Raw genomic sequence first — 24,919 nt, 5'->3', positions numbered from 1 at the left:
TGTGTTTGTGTGTGTGTGTGTGTGTGTGTGTGTGTGTGTGATCAGAGAGCTCTTTGATCGATTCAGATCATCTCAGTCCTGACTGCAGGGTGTGTGCGTGCTTGGTGTGTGTGTGTGTACTATACTGTAGAGCAGTTGCTCATATGAAACGTTATCTGTGTGTTCCACTGTGTGGGCTGACGGCTGATGAATTAGTAATGATGATGAGATAACACTACTGCATCTCACTATACTGACAGATAGCAGATAGTCTATGATGGGGAAGATACCTGTGTCTCAGACTAGAAAGGGAGTGCTGCAGTTACTCTGTCGCACACACTCATACACAAGAGACACACACCCCCCGTGTGTGTGGGGATGTTTGTTAACAGACTTCCCACTGGGCCCCTGCTCCTTTTTCCACCCCAATTTGTTTGGAACACGGGCCATTGCCATGGAGAAATGCACTGGGTTGCTATGACAGCAGCGTTCTTTTCTCCCTCTTCCCAAAATAAGTCTTTCTTGTTGTGGTCAAACTTTAAATTCTCTTAGAAATGTGAATTCTAATGTGGGGCAATAAAGTCTCATACACACACACACACTTTGCCCGTCTCCTCTATGGCTGTGAACTTGGATCCCAGGCCTACTGGAGGTGCCAGGAGTCTTCTCTCCCACAGTCCCCTCTATTCTACTGGAACAATGCACTTCTCTCTCTCTTTCTCTCTCTTCCTCTCTAGCTCAGCTGACCTCACAATTGAGTCATTGTCAACTGCAGAATTAGTCACTTTTAGAGGATGACCTGGCCTTGTGTCTCTCTGTGGGTTGTCAGCCATTCACTAGATGTGTCTATGTTCTTTGATGTCTTCTTCTACTCATTGTGCTGCTCTGTCTATGCTGTTCAGGAGGAGAGAGAGACAATGCTGTGACCTTGAGCTGAGACTGACGTAATGAGGGTTTAATCTGGGTGTTTATCATTTCTAGTCACGATCGTCCCCATGTTACCCTCATCTTCCTCACCCTCTACCACGCTCCCCCTGTCCCTCCTTCCCCCTCTACCTCCCTGTCCCTCCCTCCCCCTCAACCTCCCTGTCCCTCCCTCCCTCCCCCTCTACCCCCCTTTCTCCCCCTGTCCCTCCTTCCCCCTCTACCTCCCTGTCCCTCCCTCCCCCTCTACCCCCCTCTCTCCCCCTGTCCCTCCCTCCCCCTCAACCTCCCTGTCCCTCCCTCCCCCTCTACCCCCCTCTCTCCCCCTCTACCTCCCTGTCCCCCCCTCAACCTTCCTCTCTCCCTCCCTCCCCTCTACCTCCCTGTCCCACCCTCCCCCTATACTTCCCTCCCCCTCTACCTCCCTGTCCCACCCTCCCCCTATACCACCCTCCCCCCTACCTCCCTGTCCCTTCCTCCCCCTCTACCTCCCTCCCCTTCTACCTCCCTGTCCCTCCCTCCCCTTCTACCTCCCTGTCCCTCCCTCCCCCTTTACTTCCCTGTCCCTCCCTCCCTCACCCTCTACCTCCCTGTCCCTCCCTCCCCCTCTACCTCCCTGTCCCTCCCTCCCCCTCTACCTCCCTGTCCCTCTACCTTCCAGTCCCTCCCTCCCCCTTTACCTCCCTCCCCCTCTACCTCCCTCCCCCTGTTCCTCCCTCCCCCTCTGAGTCAGCGATGAGGTCAGCTTCACTAATGGATCACAGAGCCTGGGCGTTCTCAGTTCATGATGTGGAGGGTTCTGAAGGGTTCAGTGTTTACCAACATACAGCCCTCAGCACTACTGGGAGTGGGTTTGTGTGCATGTGACTGTGCGTTTGAGAGTGTGTGTGTGTGTGTATCCAGTGTAGGCGGATATAGGAGATGGCCAGATAAGTCATTCTGCTTTTCCCATAATCCCCTGGGATCAACTCTGAGTCAGACCCACTCCATATCCTGTCATCCAGCCTTGTGTTCCTGTGGGTTTCTGTTCACGTGTATGTGTGTGAACGTATCTGTGTTCTTGTATGCACAAAATGACTTGTTTGAGTGTGTATGTGTGTCTGCGTGTGTGTGTTATAATGCATGCTATCATGCTGATACGTTATTCCACTGGCGTACATTATACAGTTCTTCAAAGGGAATTCATACTGTTTCATGTTGCGATTTAGAATCCCTTATTGTCACTCTTCCTTTCCTGTGTGTGCGCGTGTGTGCGCGTGTGTGTCAATATCACTTTATATTCAACCTCCCCCACTCCCTTTCTCTTCTCATCTCTCTTTTCCTCCTTCTCTGTCCTTTGTGCCTCTCCTTTCATTTCCTTATCAGATGAGCAATCTCTCTACTGCGCGCGTGTGTGAGTGAGTATGTATGACTGTTTGTACGTCCCCTCCATGTGGAAGTCTGTGTGTACAGTATGTTTGTATTTACCCAGAAGGACCGTTTTTGGTTTAACTTCACCTATTGGTGTTTCAGAGCTTCTGCTTTTTCTCCACCGTCAAACTATGACACTACATCATGTTTTACTAGACATCCTGCTCTCTGTGCTGATACTCTGAGTGGCTTAAAGGCAGTCTAGGCTGCTATGACAGAGCTGTGAATCGCAGGTCCATAGCGTCTCAGTCAGACGAGATCATTACACGCTGTGGAGCAGTGGAGGCTGGTGAGGGGAGGATGGCTTATAATAATGGCTGGAGCGGCACGAATGGATTGGCATCAACCACATGGAAACCATGTGTTTGATGTTGTTGATACCTTTCCACTGCATCCATCACCACGTGCCTGTCCTCCCCAATTAAGGTGCCACCAACTTCCTGTGCTGTGGAGAGATGAGACTGAAAATGTAACAAATTGAAGAATGAAATTCAGCTAGTGTTTTATGTTTTTTTACCTGACAAATATCTCCATTCCTTTCCTTTTTATTGAACTGTTATCCCTCCCTACATTCCTACCTTCACCGTGACTTAGTGGTTAAAGGAGGTCGGTCAGCACCTGGGAGAGAGAGATTGGTCAGTGTTTGAGAGGGGAATACTTTTCTTCATCTTTCCCAAGCCAAAGGAAAAAGTTCAGGGAAGCTCTCCTTTGTGCGTGAGGTTCAATTCCAGTCTATTCAGAAAGTTAACCACATTCCAATTCTATATTTTCCTCATTAAAAAGCATTGAAGAATATTGGAATTGGAAGTTCTGTGCACTTCCTGAATTGACCCCAACTCTGACACACACACACACACACACACACACACACACACACACACACACACACACACACACACACACACACACACACACACACACACACACACACACACACACACACACACACACACTCTATTGAGCTTGTACAGATGCTGTACACCTCTGGATTGTGTGTGTTGTCTTGTGTTTATGTGTAATTGTATTCCTTCTGCTGACTTTATTTCAGTGGGTTGGACAGACAGTGGTTTTGGATCAGGGTCAATTCTCCAGTTTTACCTTGACTGTGAGGGAACAGAACTTCCTCTGTCCTCAGTCTCCTTGTCAGTCATACGCACAGACACAAAAACATACACTGACATGCCAATTCAAATATGTGGTCCTGATACTGTATGCATTCAATTTCACCCACGTACTGTACTGTAGGCCTGCTCTCTCATACACACATGCTAGGTTTATATGAATGGAGCAATAGAGTTTGGTAGCTTATTCAGCTTTTTAAGAGGGCAAAGTCAAGGACTGTGTGAAGTAACAAACACTGGACGCAGTCACTCACTCACACACACTCACTCACTCACTCACTCACTCACTCACTCACTCACTCACTCACTCACTCACTCACTCACTCACTCACTCACTCACTCACTCACACCAACACTGAGGTGTTGCTTTCCAAACTGTCCCAGGAGCAGCAGCTGTCCTCACATTAGAGTGTGAGAGCAGAAAAAACACCAGTGTGTGCCCTCTCTCCCTCTCTGTCTCTCACTCTCGCTCTCTCTCTGTCTCTCTGTCTGTCTCGCTCTGTCTCTGTCTCTGTCTCTGTCTCTCTCCCTCTCTCTCTCTCTGTCTCTCCTTCTCTCTCTGTCTCTCTCTGTCTATCTGTCTCTCTCTCTGACCGCCCTGCCCAGAGGATTGAAGGGAGGGTCCACCGTCCATTGTACTCTGGAAAGCTCTGTGTGGCAGGGTTAGCTTCGGTTCTGAGGGAGGCTAGGTTACACGTGAACCAGCGTATACTGACCCACTAGCTAGGTGTGTGGTAGAGGGGGAGAGAGAGAGAGGGAGTGAGAGAGAGAGACAGAGGGAGGGAGGGAGGGATGGAAAGATGAGGGAAGCACTGGAGAACACAGACTGTGCTGGAATGGATGACGTCATCTGTCCAGCCTCTTGCCCTTTACCTCACTGATGACTACAAACTCAAAGAGGTAAAGTACGTGGAAGTAATGTTGTCTGTGGTTATCGATCTTTCTGGTATTGTAGTACTGCATGTTTTACCAGTGTAACGGCACTCATATAAACAGTGTGTGTGAAGTGAACAGAAGGGTCTCTTGCTGACTGAAAAAATGCTCTTAGTTTCCTTCCTGAGTTTGTGAGTTTGACCCCTCCACACACACACTCTACGGTCAAGGCATCAGTGTGCTGGGACACTGGTATGGTGTTGGTGTGTGATGTAATGTGAGGATTGTGGATGACATAATGTGGACGTAGTGGAGACACTGTAATGCGTAGGTTATGTGGGGTGTAATGTGGTCTTAGTATGTGATGTAATGCTGTGATAGTGGTATTGGTTCTCATACTGCAGAACTCTCTAACTCACTATGGGTTCATTCCTGGTAATGCTGCCAGTCTCTCTGAAGAGGCAGTTTTGCCCTTTTAAGTCTTGGCTCTCAGATTCCTGTAGCTTCGTGTTGAGGCGTGCTCTCATTGTACTCGCAGGTCAAACACACACACGTGACTCTCAGGGTTATTGTCCTGGCCAAATCCACTCCACCAAACACCCCCTTCAATACCCCTCCCCTCTCATCTCTCTCACCTTCTCTCTCTCCATTCCCCTGATACGCTCCCTCCTCCTCCCTCTCCCCCCTCCTTCCTCTCCCTCCTCCCTCTCTCCTGCTGCGTTCTGTTCCGACTGACAGGGCCAGCTTGACGTGACCTGTGTTTGAACTGTACCAGGGTTCAGAGGCCAAGTCCCCTATCAGGAGAGGAATGCATAAACCAGCAGGTCTCACATCTCAGATAGCAGACACGGAGAGGTTACAGGGACACACACAGACATGCACATACACACACACACACACCATTGTGACCTAAGATATCTGGAGGGTTATTATTGGGTGAAATGTAGATACGCAAGGTCTCTTGTAAGTCCACCGGACAAAAACGTGAATGAAGGTTTGATTAAAAACAAGGGTTTCCCTAAGAACTGTGCACTGCAAAAGAGTGTTTTGAAGTAACTAAGGACCATAAAGTTTAAGAACACACTCACACACATTCTCAGTGGACATACTGACCTGATTTGTGTGTTTATGTGTGAGGTCAGCGCTCACGCCTGGGAAACTCCTCATAGTGAATCCTCTGTGCTGACTCTGAGCCAACAACCCTGCCACGCTGACTGAACCTGCATTACACAAACTGGCATACTCTTTCACTCAGTCACACCAGCAACTGTACTTTTGCAGCATTTGCTTCTTTTCTGTCCAACACTCACACACACATACACACACGCTCCCTCACACCCTCGTGCTCACGGGACCTGGCATGTGTGGGTGAACAGGCGGTGCCTGTCTCAGACTGGGGTGCGAGGCCAATAGTAAGCCCTCCTCTTCTCCAGTGAAAGGCCTCCATTGTCCAGAGTGAGGGAGCGCTGTGGCGGAAGAATGAAGGAAAGCAGGAAAGACGGAAAGGAGAGGATGGTAGAGACGGAGGGGAGAGCAGGGGAGGAGAAGGAGAGGATGGTAGAGACGGAGGGGAGAGCAGGGGAGGAGAAGGAGAGGATGGTAGAGACGGAGGGGAGAGCAGGGGAGGAGAAGGAGAGGATGGTAGAGACGGAGGGGAGAGCAGGGGAGGAGAAGGAGAGGATGGTAGAGACGGAGGGGAGGAGAAGGAGAGGATGGTAGAGACGGAGGGGAGAGCAGGGGAGGAGAAGAACATGTCTATCAATGAGGGTTTTCACAAGAGAAAATTGCTTCTCAAATTTAAGGAAAAACACAATTTAGCACAGTGGTGTTCCTCAACATCTAATTTAGGAGCTGCAGCACATTTCACACACACACACACACAATGTCAAACACTTCGGAGGGAAGGCTTTGCACACAAGTCATTTTGGTAACAACACAGACCATTGCAGGGAATGTTTGTTTGACGGAGAAGGAGAGGAATGCTCTGTGGCAAACCTTAAATGACTGAGAGGAAAGGAGAGAGGTTAAAGTGAGAGAGATGGGTCCATTTGCTACCCCCACGGTCACAGACATCTGTGGCGTACTCGCCACCTCTTTGAGGGGTTTATGATGCTGCCCATGATGATATCTGAACCCGTTCTCTCTCACGCCTCCGTCCATCAGCGATGACGTAGTTAGCTGGTTAGTTAGGGGGCTTAACGTGAAGGAAGGTGGTCCTGTTGGAAGGCAGGTGTGACGTGTTGAGGGGTTCTACTGTGGTAGATGTGTTAGGGAGAGGATCGTGCTTGTGTTGTTCTGCCAAAAGGGGTCTGCTTGCTTCCCATCTCAAACAGTTCAGAACAGTTCGTGAATATATTATGACAACATTTTGTAACGTTTTTTTGTAACGTTTTGGTCTTCGGCAAGGTTTTTTTGAGGCTGTTCGTGCAGTCCGGAGGCTGGAGGCAATCTGAAGTTCTACGCCCCTTCGTCGGTGATTGGTCAACAGTAGGGATTCTTCAATTAAGTGTTTGTTGTCATTCAACGATAGATGACTCATTTTCATGATTTAAATTTTTTTAAATTATGATTGTAGGAATGTAGGCTTTCCCTATGCGAACACATACAAACACACACACTCACACCAAACCCCCACATTACAACCTGACATTCCAATACAAATACCACCTACCACCTAACATAAGTATCCCCACCACCCATGAGGCTAACACTACAATGGCTACTGTCACTAACACCTCTCTGTTGTAACACAAGAGCCAATGTCTGTTATTATGGCAATTACAGCAACTCAGGAGCGCCTCCACTCAGCAATGACACCTGCTGGTCAGACAGGGAACAGCAGCCACTCAGTGTTATAACATGACACTGTCCTGTCCAGGGAGTTAGAAGGGGTTTGTGTGTGCATGTGTGCTTATTTGCTGTCAAACAGACTGTGATTGTTAGTGTCTGAGGAGTGGTAAAGTGATGCTGTTAAGTGTCCTCATCTTGCCTCCCCCAGTACCCCTCGTCACACTCTCTTTCTCTCACTCAGTCACACACACACACAAGCATACAAATGCCATGCTGTGCCAAGCCCCCTCTTGTGGGTGCCAACAGAAGCTTTATTTCCTGGGCTGTCTGGTGTGGAGAAGGATTATGGTAATGTAGCCATGGGAGGGAGGGAGGGAGGGAGGGAGGGAGGGAGGGAGGGAGGGAGGGAGGGAGGGAGGGAGGGAGGGAGGGAGGGAGGGAGGGAGAGAGAGAGAGAAGGCCTGTGAGATCAAGAAATGGAAGAGAGATAGAGGTAAGGAGAAAGAGAACCCATATTTATGCTTATTTATTTTCCCTTTAGTACTTTAACCATTTGTACATCGTTACAACACTGTATATATACGTAATATGATATTTATTATTTTGGAACTTCTGTGAGTGTAATGTTTACTGTTCATTTTTATTCTTTATTTCACTTTTGTATATTATCTACTTCACTTGCTTTGGCTGTGTTAACATATGTTTCCCATGCCAATAAAGCCCCTTGAATTGAATTGAATTGAAATGGAGAGAGGTTGAGGACAGAGTTAAAGAGTGGGATAACACTCAAGGCTTCTACCATCTTCGCCGTTGCTCTCATTCCCCTCACCTCCTTCCCTCTCTCCTCCAAAGCCTCCTCTAAAAGCTCCCCTCTCCACCTCTTTAAACCTCTCCCCTCCCCCCTCTCTCCTGTTTTCTGAAAGGCCTGCTCTTTGTGTGTGTGTGTGTGTGTGTGTGTGTTTGTGTGTGTGTGTGTGTGTGTGTGTGTGTGTGTGTGTGTGTGTGTGTGTGTGTGTGGGTGTGGGTGTGGGTGTGTGTGTGTGTGTGTGTGTGTGTGTGTGTGTGAGCGCTGAAAGGGTTTTTTCTTCCTCCCTCAGGGCCTTTAGAGAGGGTCAATATTTCCCCCCAGACACTCCTCATCCTCGAGGAGTCCCAGCCCCTCGGCACCAACACACAGATACTGCACTGTATCTGACTCTGGTACCCATTTGACTTCCCAGCACCACCTGTAACAACAACAGTCCTGTACACACACACACACACACCTTTGGCCTTGAACAGTCTAAACTCCCACTGTGTTGTCTGTCTGCTGATAGGCCTGGTTACTGTGGCTGAAAACCCAGCCCAAGGAGTGTAAGAGAAGGCCTGTCTCTACACAATTCTCTACACACTTTTTCTCAGGCGTGTGCTCAGCGGGGTGCAGGGTGCCATTCGCAGGCGACTGGTGGCACCTTAATTGGGGAGGACGGGTCATAGTAATGGCTGGAACGGAATCAATGGAATATATCAGAGGGTAGTGCGAACGGCCCAGTACATCACTGGGGCCAAGCTTCCTGCCATCCAGGACCTCTATACCAGGCGGTGTCAGAGGACAGCCCTGAAAATTGTCATAGACTCCAGCCATCCTAGTCATAGACTGTTCTCTCTGCTACCACACGGCAAGCTGTACCGGAGCGCCAAGTCTAGGTCCAAGAGGCTTCTAAACAGTTTCTACCCCCAAGTCATAAGACTCCTGAACTTCTAGTCAAATGGCTACCCAGACTATTCACATTGCGCCCCCCCCCCCCCCCCCCCCCCCTCTCCACACCACTACCACTCTCCAGACTGAAGAAATGGCATCAGTTTTACGGGCGCCTAACCAATTGTGCTATTACGTGGGGGTTTTACGCATCATTTGTAACTTATTTTGTACATAATATTTCTGCCACCGTATCTTACGGCAAAAAAGAGCTTCTGGATATCAGGACAGCGATCACTCACCTCGGATTAGACAAATATTTTTTCTTCAACAAGCAGGAAGCACAGGATGTACTTCAGACACCCGACAAGGCCAACATCCCCGTCATTGGCAAGAGGAAGAGATGCAGGTACAGAGGGCACAGAGCGGGGTGCCTCGTAAGGATCCACAGAAGGCGAGTGGGAAAGCTGCCTTTGCCGTCAATATTACTTGCCAACGTGCAATCATTGGACAATAAATTAGACGAGGTACGATCACGAATATCCTACCAACGGGACATCAAAAACTGTAATATCTTATGTTTCACGGAATCGTGGCTGAATGCTACATGGATATTCAGCTAGCGGGATATACGCTGCACCGGCAAGATAGAACAGCACAACAGCTGGTACACGAAATCTAAGGAAGTCTCTAGATTTTGCTTGCCTGAAGTAGAGTATCTTATGATAAACTGCAGACCACAATATTTGCCAAGAGAGTTTTCAGCTATACTTTTCGTGGCTGTTTTTTTACCAACACAGACAGATGCTGGCACTAAGACCGCACTCAGTCAGCTGTATAAGGAAATAAGCAAACAGGAAACCGCTCACCCAGAGGAGGTGCTCCTAGTGGCCGGAGACTTTAATGCAGGGAAACTTAAATCAGTTCTGCCTAATTCTTCCGATGGCATTGAGGAGTACACCACATCAGTCACTGGCTTTATCAATAAGTGCATCGAGGACGTCGTCCCCACAGTGACTGTACGTACATACCCCAACCAGAAGCCATGGATTACAGGCAACATTCGCACTGAGCTGAAGGGTAGAGCTGCCGCTTTCAAGGTGCGGGACTCTAACCTGGAAGCTTATAAGAAATCCTGCTATGCCCTGCGACGAACCATCAAACAGGCAAAGCGTCAATACAGGGCTAAGATTGAATCATCCTACACCGGCTCCGACGCTCGTCTTATGTGGCAGGGCTTGCAAACTATTACAGACTACAAAGGGAAGCACAGCCGCGAGCTGCCCAGTGACACGAGCCTACCAGACGAGATAAATCACTTCTATGCTCGCTTCGAGGCAAGCAACACTGAGACATGCATGAGAGCATCAGCTGTTCCGGATGACTGTGTGATCACGCTCTCCGTAGCCGACGTGAGTAAGACCTTTAAACAGGTCAACATTCACAAGGCCGCGGGGCCAGACAGATTACCAGGATGTGTGCTCCGGGCATGTGCTGACCAACTGGCAGGTGTCTTCACTGACATTTTCAACATGTCTCTGATTGAGTCTGTAATACCAACATGTTTCAAGCAGACCACCATAGTCCCTGTGCCCAAGAACACTAAGTCAACCTGCCTAAATGACTACAGAAACAGCTACTCTTTGTTTATCATATATGCATAGTCACTTTAACCATACCTACATGTACATACTACCTGAATCAGCCAGACTAACCGGTGCCTGTCTGTAGCCTCGCTACTGCTATAGCCTCGCTACTGTATATAGCCTCGCTACTGTATATAGCCTCGCTACTGTTATTTTTCACTGTCTTTTTTACTGTTGTTTTTATTTATGTTGTTTTTATTTCTTTACTTATCTATTGTTCACCTAATACCTTTTTTTTACTTAGAAATTGCACTGTTGGTTAGAGCCTGTAAGTAAACATTTCACTGTAAGGTCTACTACACCTGTTGTATTCGGAGCACGTGACAAATAACCTTTGATTTGATTTGTTGTCATCTATGCATAATCACTTTAATAACTCTACCTACATGTACATACTACCTCAACTAATCGGAGCCCCCGCGCATTTACTCTGTACCGGCACCCCCCTGTATATGTTGTTATTTTTTATTGCTCCTCTTTAATTACTTGTTACTTTTATCTCTTATTCTTATCCATATGTTTTGAAACTGCACTGTCGGTTAGGGGCTCATAAGTAAGCATTTCACTGTAAGGTCCTGTTGTATTCGGCGCATGTGACTAATACAATTTGATTTGATTTGAACACATGGTTTCCATGTGTTTGACACCAATCTATTCACTTCATTCCAGCCATATGAGCCGTCCTCCCCTCACCAGCCTCCTGTGGTCCCATTAGCACATATGAGTGTTCCTCCGGGTGTGAGTGTGTTAAGTGCTGCCAAGGCTGTCTGGGTCAAAGGTGGGAATTCCTACTGGAAAACAGGCCAAGAAGGCAGGCATGCTTATAGTGCTATTAGACAGGGATGCTCTGTGGTTTAGGGAGGTGTGTGTTTGACTGCATGAGTGGAGAGAGTGACTGGTGAAATTGTGTTGGACTATCTTTCTCACATACATCTGCACCACCTAGTGGTGAATATTATAACAATATTGGTGTCTAGAGCTGACCACATGTTTTACAGCCTGTCAGTTTCCCTCCTCACAACATGGTTACTGCTAAACTCATGGGGAAGTCTTCAGTCCTATTATCAGCCTCCTTAACCCTCTCCTCTCCCCTCCAGGCCCAAAAGAATGAGAGGGAGTCCATCCGGCAGAAGCTGGCCCTGGGTAGTTTCTTTGACGATGGGCCGGGTATCTATACCAGCTGCAGCAAGAGTGGCAAGCCCAGTCTGTCCTCACGGTAAGAGACATCATGTGACCTCTATCATAAGCTGTACGTCAATCCCACAACGTCAACAATACACACAGACACAAGCATGTACACAAACACAGAAGCACACACATACACACTACTACCCTATGTACATAGACATGGAATCACTGGTCACTTTAATAATGGAACACTAGTCACTTTAATAATGTTTACACAGTTTTGCTATTTTCATATGTACAGTATATACTGTATTCTACTGTATTTTAGTCAATGTCACTCCGATATTGCTCGTCCTAATATTTATATATTTCTTAATTCCATTCTTTTACATTTAGATGTGTATTGTTGTGAATTGTTAGATACTACTGCACTGTTGGAGCTAGGAACACAAGCATTTCGCTACACCCGCAATAACATCTGCTAAATATGTGTATGTGACCAATAAAATGTGATTTGATTTGACACACAGTGCTGGCATACTTACCATATAACCGTGTAACCGACAGTTAATGATGAAGGCTGTCATGAAATGACATAACCATTATATCCATTTAAAAACTAACAGCTGCCTGAAGACGGGACGGCCGGGCATTCGTGTGGTTGAGTACGTTTCTGCCGTAACATGGACTCTTAACAACGTTAAGTTTCTTGCTGAAACAAGTAAATTAGTCTTCGGTAGACTAGGCAACGCCCCCCACAATGCAGCAGCAGCACACGTAGAAATAGAATGAATAGAACGGGCTTGGATCCTCTCACCTTGACTGGTAAACTCATGGGTACACTCGCAATGGCTGCCTGTTATTGTGATGCAATACTTTCCATGGTAATGTAGAATGTTCCTTCAAATGATGCTATCTGATGTGGCTCATACAATTGAAAAAAAAATTGGTAATGTCAATAGAGTTGAATCAACAAATCACAGCACATATTTTATTTATTTCCTGCTTTGCTCCTATGGTTACACTCACAATGGCCGCCAGTTCAGCCATTATGCCATCATTGACTACATCATTGACTACATCATTGACTACATCATTGAATATTCATTATATTTCTATGGCAGCACACAGAGCAGAGTAGAGGAGAAAATGTGCGGACACATTTTCTGGGGCCATTTGAACGGTTATTACGATGACCGCGGTCATTTGGCTGGCCAATTACGTCATCCAAAATTCCATGACAGCCACAGCTCTACCCACACGCACACATACAGACACAGATCAGTTTCACCCTCAGTCCCAGTCCCTGTTCTTGAGAAGCAATGACATCGCTCTCTTTATGCCTGTGGGCACTGTCAATGGAGTGAAATTGCAGGTTACTGGACATTACTCTGACAGAGTCAGATTTGACCTTTTCTTAATGCCTGTAACTATGTCTATCTCCTGGAACTCTGTAGGGCCATCTCCCCAACACAAACAGACTCCTGCTCTCTCCCTCTGAAACCACTGTTCACTGTTGAGAGTAAGGGACATTTCCTCTCTCTTTCTCTGCATCCCGGCACTGTGGATTTCACTTCCCAAAATGCACTCCTACACACACCATCAACCTTTCTGTTAGCAGCCTTCCATGATACACACACATACAGTCATACACACAAAGACACTCGCACAGTTCATTCATCTGAAACTATGATATATGCATATCAGAATTCTCACTAAAGCAACTCTTATGGGGTGCACTCACTGATGGATAAGTTAGGTACTTCCATGAACTGCTTAACTAATTCCAAGGATAATTTTGATGCTCCTTCCTCTGAAACTACCAATCGATTACTCTGGTCTGGTTAAATCTGGACTGATTGGATCCAGGCTGTTTAATCGATCAGGTTCTCTCTACATGTGTTTGTAATTACTGCTTGAAAGAAGCCGATTATTGATCCAGAGTGGTTTGATCCAGATCTTACAGGACTCAGGTCTTCTGAGGTCTAGAGAGCCGTCGGAGTCTAGCTGATTGGATCGAACCCAAGTTAGAGCAAGAGAGGGAGGAACAGAGTAGACACAGACATACTTATTAATGCTATGGAAGGCTAGCCACTATTACAGTTCTATCACAGACACACTGAGACATCGGCGGAGAGTTAGAGGAGGGTTTGGCCTGAGTGGAAAACTAGATGGGACTGTTATTGAGTTTCTTTCTCACCAGCGGTGCCTAGGTGCATGTTATCTGGGTCAATAAAACCCTACAAGCAATTATTGCTGAGCGAACTTTCCTTAACCCATAGAACTTTCCCCCCTCCGTTAGCCCATAGTAATGACGCATCCTCTCCCTCCTCTTTCTCCCCCTCTCTCTTCCTCCTCTTCCTCCCCCTCTCTCTTCCTCCTCTTCCTCCCCCTCTCTCTTCCCTCTTTCCTTCTCTCTCTAGGCTGCAGAGTGGGATGAACCTGCAGATCTGTTTTGTCAACGACAGCGGCAGCGACAAGGACAGCGATGCAGACGACAGCAAGACAGAGACCAGTCTGGACACACCGCTGTCCCCCATGGTACAGACCGACCACACACACACACACACACACACACACACACACACACACACACACACACACACACACATTTAGAAGAAATACGCATTCTTAGAGAGAGAGAGATATCTACTGGGTGACTCATATAGGTAACCCTCAGTGAGACTGTCTGAGAGTAAGAGAGAAAGGGACAGATTCGGTATGAATCAGAGCGATAGCCCTGGGTTAGCGTGTGGGGGAGAGTGAATGGCCATGCTCACGTTTTCTGTCCCGTTAATCAATACACCGGCAGCAAATGAGGGTTGAATATGAACACGCTCTCTGAAGGACATGGATGAGTGGCCACTCGGCCTGTCTGACAGACACGGGCACGGTTAATAGAGGGAGGGAGGGAGCGAGGGAGAGAGAGAGGGAGATAATCCCAGTATTTATAACCATCTGTTATAGCTCTGAGCTGTTTCCCTGTCTGACCTCTGTGTTCAATTAATGACCTATCAATGACTACACTAGAAGAACGAAGAGCCAATGGGAATATACCACTAACTTTTCCTTATTTCCACTTTCCCCACGTCCTTGTTCCCCAGTCGAAGCAAAGTTCGTCCTACTCTGACCGGGACACTACGGAGGAAGACAGTGAGTCTCTGGAGGACATGGACTTCCTGAGCAGACAGAAGAAGTTGCAGGCCGAGGCTAAGCTAGCCCTGGCGATGGCCAAACCCATGGCCAAGATGCAGGTGGAGGTGGAAAAACAGAACCGCAAAAAGTCCCCTGTGGCAGACCTGGTCAGTACCGTCGCTATAGGCAACGGGCCTGTAACCTCAGCCTCTAGTCAGTGTTTCTAACCCCAGGTCTTTTCAGAGCAAACCATCCACACTGGTCTTCTTTAACATTGTGATGATGTCACAGAGTAGACACCACCCCCTCCTTCTCCACCCCATTGGCAGCCATAGTCATGATTATTTTAACATTCTCATCTGCATCAGTGCCCCCCAAGCACACACACAGAGATACAGTGGCTTGCAAAAGTATTCACCCCCCTTGGCATTTTTCCTATTTTGTTGCCTCACAACCTAGAATTAAAATTTATTTTTGGGGGGTTTGTATCATTTGATTTACACAACATGCCGACCACTTTGAAGATGGAAAATATTTTTAATTGTGAAACAAACAAGAAATAAGGCAAAAAAATTAAAACTTGAGCATGCATAACTATTCACCCCCCAAAGTCAATACTTTGTAGAGACACCTTTTGCAGCAATTACAGCTGCCTGTCTCTTGGGGTATGTCTCTATAAGCTTTGCACATCTAGCCACTGGGATTGTTGTCCATTCTTCACGGCAATTTTAGTCTCATCTGACCAGACCATTTTCCATATGTTTGGGGAGTCTCCCACATGCTTTTTGGCAAACACCAAACGTGTTTGCTTATTTTTTTCTATAAGCAAAGGCTTTTTTTTGGCCACTATTCCGTAAAGCCCAGCTCTGTGGAGTGTACGGCTTAAAGTGGTCCTATGGACAGATACTCCAATCTCCCCTGTGGAGCTTTGCAGCTCCTTCAGGGTTATCTTTGTTGCCTCTCTGATTTAATGCCCTCCTTGCCTGGTCCGTGAGTTTTGGTGGGCGGCCCTCTCTTGGCAGGTTTGTTGTGGTGCCATATTCTTTCCATTTTTTAATAATGGATTTAATGGTGCTCCGTGGGATGTTCAAAGTTTCAGATATTTTTTTATAACCCAACCCTGATCTGTACTTCTCCACAACTTTGTCCCTGACCTGTCTGGAGAGCTCCTTGGTCTTCGTGGTGTCAATTGCTTGGTGGTGCCCCTTGCTTAGTGGTGTTGCAGACTCTGGGGCCTTTCAGAACAAGTGTATATATACTGAGATCAACACAGGTGGACTTTATTTAACTAATTATGTGACATCTGAAGGTAATTGGTTGCACCAGACCTTATTTAGGGGCTTCATAGCAGAGGGGGTGAATACATATGCACGCACCACTTTGCAAGATATATATTTTTTAGAATTTTTTGAAACAAGTAATTTTTTTCATTTCACCAATTTTGACTATTTTGTGTATGTCCATTACATGAAATCCAAATAAAAATCAATTTAAATTACAGGTTTTAATGCAACAAAATAGGAAAAACACCAAGGGGGATGAATACTTTTGCAAGGCACCCTACACACACACACACACCAATATTTCCACCTGGGCAGAAGATGTTACTTATTCAGTAAAGAGGGGGTGGTTGGGTTCGGGCAATCTATTATTCATATCCCATAATGCACTGGGTGACGTGTTTGGGGATGTAGTCGTGCCCAGCAGTCAGAAGAGATGAGTTTCACATCTGAGGCCCTGTCGCTAAGCTAACACACTGGTGTACTAAACACAAGGGCAGATGAGGCCCTGTCGCTAAGCTAACACACTGCTGTACTGAACACAGGGGCAGATCTAAGGCCCTGTCGCTAAACTAACACACTGCTATACTGAACACAGGGGCAGATCTGAGGCCCTGTCGCTAAACTAACACACTGCTATACTGAACACAGGGGCAGATCTGAGGCCCTGTCGCTAAGCTAACACACTGCTGCACTGAACACAGGGGCAGATCTGAGGCCCTGTCGCTATGCTAACACACTGCTGTACTGAACACAGGGGCAGATCTGAGGCCCTGTCGCTAAACTAACACACTGCTGTACTGAACACAGGGGCAGATCTAAGGCCCTGTCGCTAAACTAACACACTGCTATACTGAACACAGGGGCAGATCTGAGGCCCTGTCGCTAAACTAACACACTGCTATACTGAACACAGGGGCAGATCTGAGGCCCTGTCGCTAAGCTAACACACTGCTGTACTGAACACAGGGGCAGATCTGAGGCCCTGTCGCTAAGCTAACACACTGCTGCACTGAACACAGGGGCAGATCTGAGGCCCTGTCGCTATGCTAACACACTGCTATACTGAACACAGGGGCAGATCTGAGGCCCTGTCGCTATGCTAACACACTGCTGTACTGAACACAGGGGCAGATCTGAGGCCCTGTCGCTAAACTAACACACTGCTATACTGAACACAGGGGCAGATCTGAGGCCCTGTCGCTAAGCTAACACACTGCTATACTGAACACAGGGGCAGCAACATGCTCAGATAGCATTAGCTTCAGAGCTACTTACGGTACACTATACCTCTTTAGCATAAAGTGGAAAGACTCACACCTGCTCATTATTATAGGGATGTGCATTTCCTGGGTACAAGTTCTCAATACATTATTTATAGAAATATGTGAACCTTTTCCAGTTGATTTCAGCCCTACCAAACATATATAGTCAGAGTGCAGGCTGGCACCAGACCAGCGGCCGTGTGTTTGAGTGTCAGGGGCTCTTAAGTAAGCCACTAATGACAAGAGAAATGAGGGGAATGTGTGTGAGGAGATGTGGTTTTACACCATTTACCACGCTTGAATCCACTAAAGCCATGTGGCCTTACAAAGAATTTACACAACAATTCACACAACACTCCCACCAAGAATTTTTCCCCATTCATATCATGCCTAATCTAAGAGAATACTGATATGATGAAATACTTCGGTATTGTTGTTGGCGGTATCCTTATTCATATTGCCACTAACCTCAGTAGCCAAGACTCATCGAGAAACCAATCCAGTAATATAACTGAGGGAGGAAACTCCACCTCGGACAAACACAATGAGGCCAAGCACATATCATGACCAAAACACTACCACTCGCGGTGGCCGGCTCTCCCTGCATCTCCGCATCTCTCACTCTCTATCTCTCTCGCTCTCTTTTCTCACACCGCTGTCTCTCTCTGTGTGTCACTGACTTACGTGCTCCCTCTACGAACTGAAACGGTGGCCTATGACAGAGGGGAAACATGGCCACCAGTGCAGTTGCATGGGTTCCAATGTGAAAGTGAAAGAGGAGAGAGAAACTGTGACAGGAAGAACCAGCTGAGCGATCACGCACACTCACAAGTCATACAGAAAAAGTGCAATGAAAGGAGCACATATTTATAATGAGTATGAATTCGGAGGGCAGAAATGATTAAATATGAAAGCATTAGACCTCTCACTAAAAGCTTCAATCATACAAAAGTTATACTTAGATCCCAACTGGTTCTCTATCAGATTAGTAAGAATGTCTCACCCCATGTTGAAGAATGTTCGTTTTCCCTTTATTCAGATTACAACCTCTCACTTTCAATAATTTGAAAATGAAATAATCTACAAAATATCACTATTTTTTAAATAAGCCATAGAAAGTTGATTGCAATTTCAGTTTAATCCACCAGAAAAGACAGAACAAATATTACAGCAAATATTATGGTTAAACTGAAATATAATAATTGATTAAAAAACATTTTTTATGATAAAACATTTTTTAAAGTATAATCTTTGTAAATTATATCATAAATAGGACTGGTGGAGTTATGTCACACATGCAGCTAACAAAAATATATGGAAATGTCTGCTAACAAAAATTACAACCAACTAATTGCAGCATTACCACAAAAATGGAAGAGGAAGGTGGAAAAAGGAAAAATTCTGATAAAAAAAAGTATACCAATTTAATTTCAGGGCCAAAAAATGTACAGCTGTGCCATATAAATTGCAAAATAGTTGGGAAGAGATTTTCGATATACCGATTCCCTGACACATGGTTTATGAACTGAACAAAATGATGCCGGATTCAAAACTTATAATTGTTTTATTTAAATTATTATACAAAATTATTGCAACCAATAGTCGGAAATTTACATACACTTAGGTTTGAGTCATTAAAACCACTCCACAAATGTCTTGTTAACAAACTATAGTTTTGGCAAGTCAGTTAGGGCATCTACTTTGTGCATGACACAACAAATTTTTCCAACAATTGTTTACAGACAGATTATTTCACTTATCACAATTCCAGTGGGTCAGAAGTTTACATACACTAAGTCGACTGTGCCTTTAAACAGCTTGGAAAATTCCAGAAAATGATGTCATGGCTTTAGAAGCTTCTGATAGGCTAATTGACATCATTTGAGTCAATTGAAGGTGTACCTGTGGATGTATTTCAAGGCCTACCTTCAAACTCAGTGCCTCTTTGCTTGACATGGGAAAATCAAAAGAAATCAGTCAAAAAACATGTTGTAGACCTCCACAAGTCTGGTTCATCCTTGGGAGCAATTTCCAAACGCCTGAAGGTACCACGTTCATCTGTACAAACAATAGTACGCAAGTATTAACACCATGGGACCACGCAGCCGTCATACTGCTCAGGAAGGAGACGCGTTCTGTCTCCTATAGATGAACGTACTTTGGTGCAAAAAGTGCAAATCAATCCCAGAAGGATTGTCCCGGAAGGACAATTATGTGGATATATTGAAGCAACATCTCAAGACATCAGTCAGGAAGTTAAAGCTTGGTCGCAAATGGGTCTTCCAAATGGACAATGACCCCAAGCATACTTCCAAAGTTGTGGCAAAATGGCTTAAGGACAACAAAGTCAAGACATTGGAGTGGCCATCACAAAGCCCTGACCTCAATCCCATAGAAGATTTGTGGGGAGAACTGAAAAGGTGTGTGCGATCAAGGAGGCCTACAAACCTGACTCAGTTACACCAGCTCTGTCAGGAGGAATGGGCCAAAATTCACCCAACTTGTGGAAGGCTTCCTGAAATGTTTGACCCAAGTAAAAAAAAAAATTAAAGGCAACGTTACCAAATACTAATTGAGCGTATGTAAACTTCTGACCCACTGGGAATGTGATTAAAGAAATAAAAGCTGAAATAAATCATTCTCTCTACTATTATTCTGACATTTCACATTCTTAAAATAAAGTGGTGATCCTAACTGACCTAAGACAGGGAATTTTTACTAAGATTAAATGTCAGGAATTGTGAAAAACTGAGTTTAAATGTATTTGGCTAAGGTGTATTTAAACTTCCGACTTCAACTGTATATACTGTATATATTTATCACAGCTCTGCAGATTTTGCTGTGAAGAGACAGAATCATTAGATCACTTGTTTTGGTACTGTCCATATGTAGCTTGTTTCTGGTCACAGGTTCAGGAATGGCTGAAGAATTGCAACATTTACCTGGAGCTAACTCTGCAAATAGCACTGCTGGGTGATTTGAAAAGTCATAGTCAATCGATCAATAATATAATAATACTTTTAGCAAAAACATTTATCTTTACTTTACAATCTGTAGAAACTATGAGAATAGAAAGGTTCAGAGCTGTTGTGAAACAGCACAGTTAAAAATGTATGGCAAATAGAAATCAAAACTGATGGTCTTCAGAGATGGATGGGAGAGGTTGAGGGTAGCTGAAGGATGGGATTAAAAACAAATGAAAGATAACTATTGTAAAATACATTGTGTCTGTAAAATGTATATAGTATGTATAAGCTGGAAATAGACGCCTAAGTGTTGTTGTCCATTAGTTTACTCCAATAAGGGGAGGGGTGGCAGGGTTAAGGGAAAATAATAAAGATAAATATATTTAAAATATATATATATATGAGGGATTGGAAATGACGCAGACAATTACATTGGTGGAAGCTACAATCTATCTGCAATATTAAATTTGATCTACCCCCTAAAAAAATTATATATATAAAAAAAGGAACACGTTTTCTCACCCGGAGACACTTCCTTAAAATGAAGAATGTCAGACCGAGAGAGAGGATGTATTTGAAGGAGATGCACACAGATAGAAATAACTTGAACAAGGGATCGAGGGAAATTCTCATACCCAGCGAGCCTGATGAAAATGATGCTTTGTGATTCACCTTGGTTACTCTCTAGGGTTAATGTCAAACCTGCCACTATGGAACCCAACAAGGTGTGGTGAGTGACATACAGAGAGAGAGAGAGAGAGAGAGAGAAGGGGAGAGGTGGATGAGAGGAAGTGGAGCTGAAAATCTTGAAGGAAACACAAATGACATCACCACAGTAAAAGGCTGTGTGTTGATTTGACAAGAACAAACAGTCAGAGAATTCAGGAAGACAAAGAGAGAGCGTAGAGTGTGTTGCTTACTGCCAGGAGCATAGCCGCGGGAAGTAGTTTGGGGGTGTGTGTGCTGCAATTTGATGCTGAAAAAAATGCTTTGCCCACAATACAGGCGGCTATATCTGTCCGCTAATACAGGACTAGTAAAGGCCCAGTGCACTACTTTTTCACAACAACAACAAAAAATATTCTGATTATTCAGTGGGTAATGCAGCACCCTCAGCACCCCTACTTCCCGTGGCTATGGCCAGGAGGAAGGAGACAGAGTTGCTTCCTGTAGCTCTCTATGACCAGGGTAAGGTCAGGGACCACTGCTCTACTGTATATTGCTGTAACAGTTAAGTTGCGAGGCTGACCCCTGCTGGAGAGATTGGGCTTTGCATCATATTACAGTCTTGGCAGCTCTGTAGCATTGGGCTGCTTTCAGTGGCTGGATTTATTTATGAGATGCAGATTAAATTGAAATGACACCTTTCCTCAAGTATCTGCACCATCTTGCACACGCAAACACACATAGGCCTACACACACTCACGCCAACATACACTGTAGTGTCTTTGGGTTCTCTAGTGCCGTAGGAATCCATATCAGTGAGTGTACATATTCGTGTACTTGTACATTTCCGGTGTGCTGTAGGTTTCTGTAAATGTGTGTGTGTGTGTATTTCTAACTGGTGATCTGTGTGTTTCTCTCTAGCTGCCCCACTTGCCCCACATCAATGAGTGTCTGATGAAGAGGAGCCTGAAGACTACAGACCTGAGGGACATGACCCTGGGACAACTACAGGTTATAGTCAACGACCTGCACTCCCAGATAGAGAGTGAGAACCACACACACAGACATTTTTTTATCCTCGTGGGGACCTAAAATTGATTTCCATTCAAAATCCTATTTTCCCTGACCCCTAAACCTAACCCTAACTTTTACCCTAACCTTAACTCCTAAACCTAACCTTACCCTAACCTTAACCCCTAACCCTAACTTTAACCCTAACCCCTAAACCTAACTCTAACTTTAACCCTAACCTTTACCACTAAACTGAACTTTAACCCTAACCTTAATCCCTAAACCTAACCCTAACCATTAACCGCTAAGCTTAAAATATCCTTTGTCCTCGTGGGGATGTGGGAAATTTCCCCAAGAGGGAGAATTTTCCTTGTTTTACTATCCTTGTGGGGACTTTTGGAGATTGCAGGTCCCCACGAGGATACACACACACTGTTAGTTAGGGTATCTTTCATGTTGAAAGTCATTTCAGAAATGTAAGTTGGATGCATGTGTGACAATACTAGTGAAAGATGAACAATACCTCACCTTACACAGAAGGCAAAAAGAATCCCCCACAAAAATGTTGCTATAGAATATTGTCTTTTACTGGCATGGTTTAAAAATATGCTCCATTTGAAATCTGCGTCTCATATGACTTGGGGCTGGATTCAACCCGTATCGCAGAAGTATCGCCGGAGGATCCGTGTTATAGCTTGTTTGGAATGATATATAAAGGCAATGTTCCCACGTTTGCGGAAACTGCATTCACGGTAACCACTGCATATATCGGCTCAATCATAAATGACCTTCACATGTATTTATTATTATTATTTTTGAATTTTACCCCCTTTTCTCCCCAATTTTCGTGGTATCCAATTGCTAGTAATTACTATCTTGTCTCATCGCTACAACTCCCGTACGGGCTCGGGAGAGACGAAGGTCGAAAGCCATGCTTCCTCCGAAACACAACCCAACCAAGCCGCACTGCTTCTTAACACAGCGCGCATCCAACCCGGAAGCCAGCCGCACCAATGTGCCGGAGGAAACACCGTGCACCTGGCCCCCTTGGTTTGCGCGCACTGCGCCCGGCCCGCCACAGGAGTCGCTGGAGCGCGATGAGAAAAGGATATCCCTACCGGCCAAACCCTCCCTAACCCGGACGACGCTAGGCCAATTGTGCGTCGCCCCACGGACCTCCCGGTCGCGGCCGGCTGCGACAGAGCCTGGGCGCGAACCCAGAGACTCTGGTGGCGCAGCTAGCGCTGCGATGCAGTGCCCTAGACCACTGCGCCATCCGGGAGGCCGACCTTCACATTTGAATTCAGATCTTCCGCGATATGGATTGAATCCAGCCCCTGGTGTATGTTAGTGTTCTAATGGTGTTGGTTTTCTACTGTTGTTCTGATGTTTTGTCTTCTCCAGGTCTGAATGAGGAGCTGGTGCAGCTGCTGCTGATCAGGGATGAACTGCACATGGAGCAGGATGCCATGCTGGTGGACATAGAGGACCTGACTAGGTGGTGATGCTATCTAACACACACACACACTGAGAGACACACACACACACACACAGCCTCCTGGGCTATGACCGCAAACAGGCCAGGAATGATTGGGGGAACTCTCTCTTTGGGACAGACGTTTAGCAGTTTGATACATTTGCATGATTATCATACAGCAGCAGGTGATAAAGTTTGTCTAATCATCATTTTGTTTTTACTCAGGCATGCTGAGAGCCAGCAGAAACACATGGCTGAGAAGACACCATCCAAATGAGACACCCCACCCAACCTCGCCCCCTTCCCATCCCTTTACTCCACCCCTGCCCCACTTTGGTCCCCATGCCCTGCCCCATGTCTCTCGCTGCACCCCCTCTGCCTGCCCCTCTCACCCTCACCCATGGTGGCAGCAGCCAGAGGAAGGCCACCCTTTCATTTGCTTCTGTGGTTGTCCCAGCGCTAAAGACAGAGCATTTCCTGCTTCCTGGGAGAAGAGGAAACTGATTGTGTGTTGTCATGGATACTGTCCCCGGCTTCCTGTGCAGTGATCGGCCTTGCTTCGCTATTGTTTATTTTTAACTTTTTACATTCGCCACTAAATTATAACTGTCAATACAAAATGGTGGAGAAAAAAAATAATAATAGTGAGAAATTAGTAGAAAGTCAGTAAAAAAAAAGTAAGAAGAAAAAAACATTGTATAAAACTACGAAGACTAATTTCAAACCATTTTAAGTTGGAAAGTAATTTTTAAGTATTTCAAAGTTGACCTCTTTTTATTCTGCACAAATGGTAGTTTTCAACTGAGAAATGTTTATTTGAAGGTGCTTAAAGAGTGTAAAGGAAACATGCCTGCCTTGTAGTGGAGTTGTAGCTTTTGGTAATACGCTCACTCTGATCGGTCTTCAACATTTTGTGAATGTTGATTTTCTGACACTTTAAATGAAATGAATAAATGTGTTAATATCATTTTCATCCTATTGTATTCAGAATTTTTATTTGAGGGAAGAAATGTTTATGTACAGATATGTAAAATAAAAAATAAACTTTGTTTCATATGTTGTGGTTTGATGTGCAGTCTGTTAAGAAAAGTGGACAGAGATCGACATGTTATTGTAAATATTATAAGTGGGGAACTACTGTATGTCCATATGGCAAAACACAGTACATTAACAGTACATTTATAACTATTTTATAATTATGTAATACTTGTACTGACAAGCGCATTGCAGGATTTTGGAAATAATTGATACATTAATAACCATACCAACATCACTGCCACCTGGGAAGAGAAAAGCTGATCACTCCACTGAATCGTTTATTCAGAGGCAACAACAGTATGGAGTATGAAGGATGCATACGTTTTTCTATTAGAATATTTTTCCATAAACAGTCACCTTATTTTAAAGAGTAGCTGATGTTAAACCTTAGGCCGAAGCTAGCTCTGCGCTTTATTGTGATTGTGGTTTTGAAAGGTCTGATATATCAATGGTCACAACCACAAGTATCATCCACTTCTGTGAAACTCTCCCCTGCAGATTGTCACACCATGGCCACTCTCTTTCTACAGGC

At 45.3% G+C, this 24,919-nt stretch overlaps 1 protein-coding gene across 3 annotated transcripts in view; it reads left to right on the top strand.

The window, feature by feature from the left end:
* Window positions 1-24,388, top strand: part of LOC120029069 (schwannomin-interacting protein 1-like) — a 55,061-nt gene extending 30,673 nt beyond the window's left edge. The window contains exons 2-7 of one of the 3 annotated variants that reach the window (XR_005473556.1): window positions 11,519-11,637; window positions 13,973-14,090; window positions 14,654-14,851; window positions 21,783-21,872; window positions 23,277-23,370; window positions 23,575-23,604. Coding sequence is in view for 2 of the 3 variants with exons in the window: in XM_038974373.1 (XP_038830301.1) it covers window positions 11,519-11,637; window positions 13,973-14,090; window positions 14,654-14,851; window positions 21,783-21,906; window positions 23,277-23,370; window positions 23,575-23,626 (705 nt within the window). In the remaining variant the exon portion in view is untranslated. Of the gene's footprint in view, window positions 1-11,518; window positions 11,638-13,972; window positions 14,091-14,653; window positions 14,852-21,782; window positions 21,907-23,276; window positions 23,371-23,574 lie in introns of all 3 variants that reach the window. The other 2 variants (XM_038974373.1, XM_038974374.1) reach the window with 2 other exon arrangements.
* The last annotated feature ends 531 nt before the right edge of the window (window positions 24,389-24,919 follow it).

This window comes from Salvelinus namaycush, chromosome 34, assembly GCF_016432855.1.
Source record: "Salvelinus namaycush isolate Seneca chromosome 34, SaNama_1.0, whole genome shotgun sequence".
NCBI lineage: Eukaryota > Metazoa > Chordata > Actinopteri > Salmoniformes > Salmonidae > Salvelinus > Salvelinus namaycush.
The sequence above is the reverse complement of the archived record's forward strand: the minus strand, read 5'-3'. Positions and strand labels throughout refer to the sequence as shown.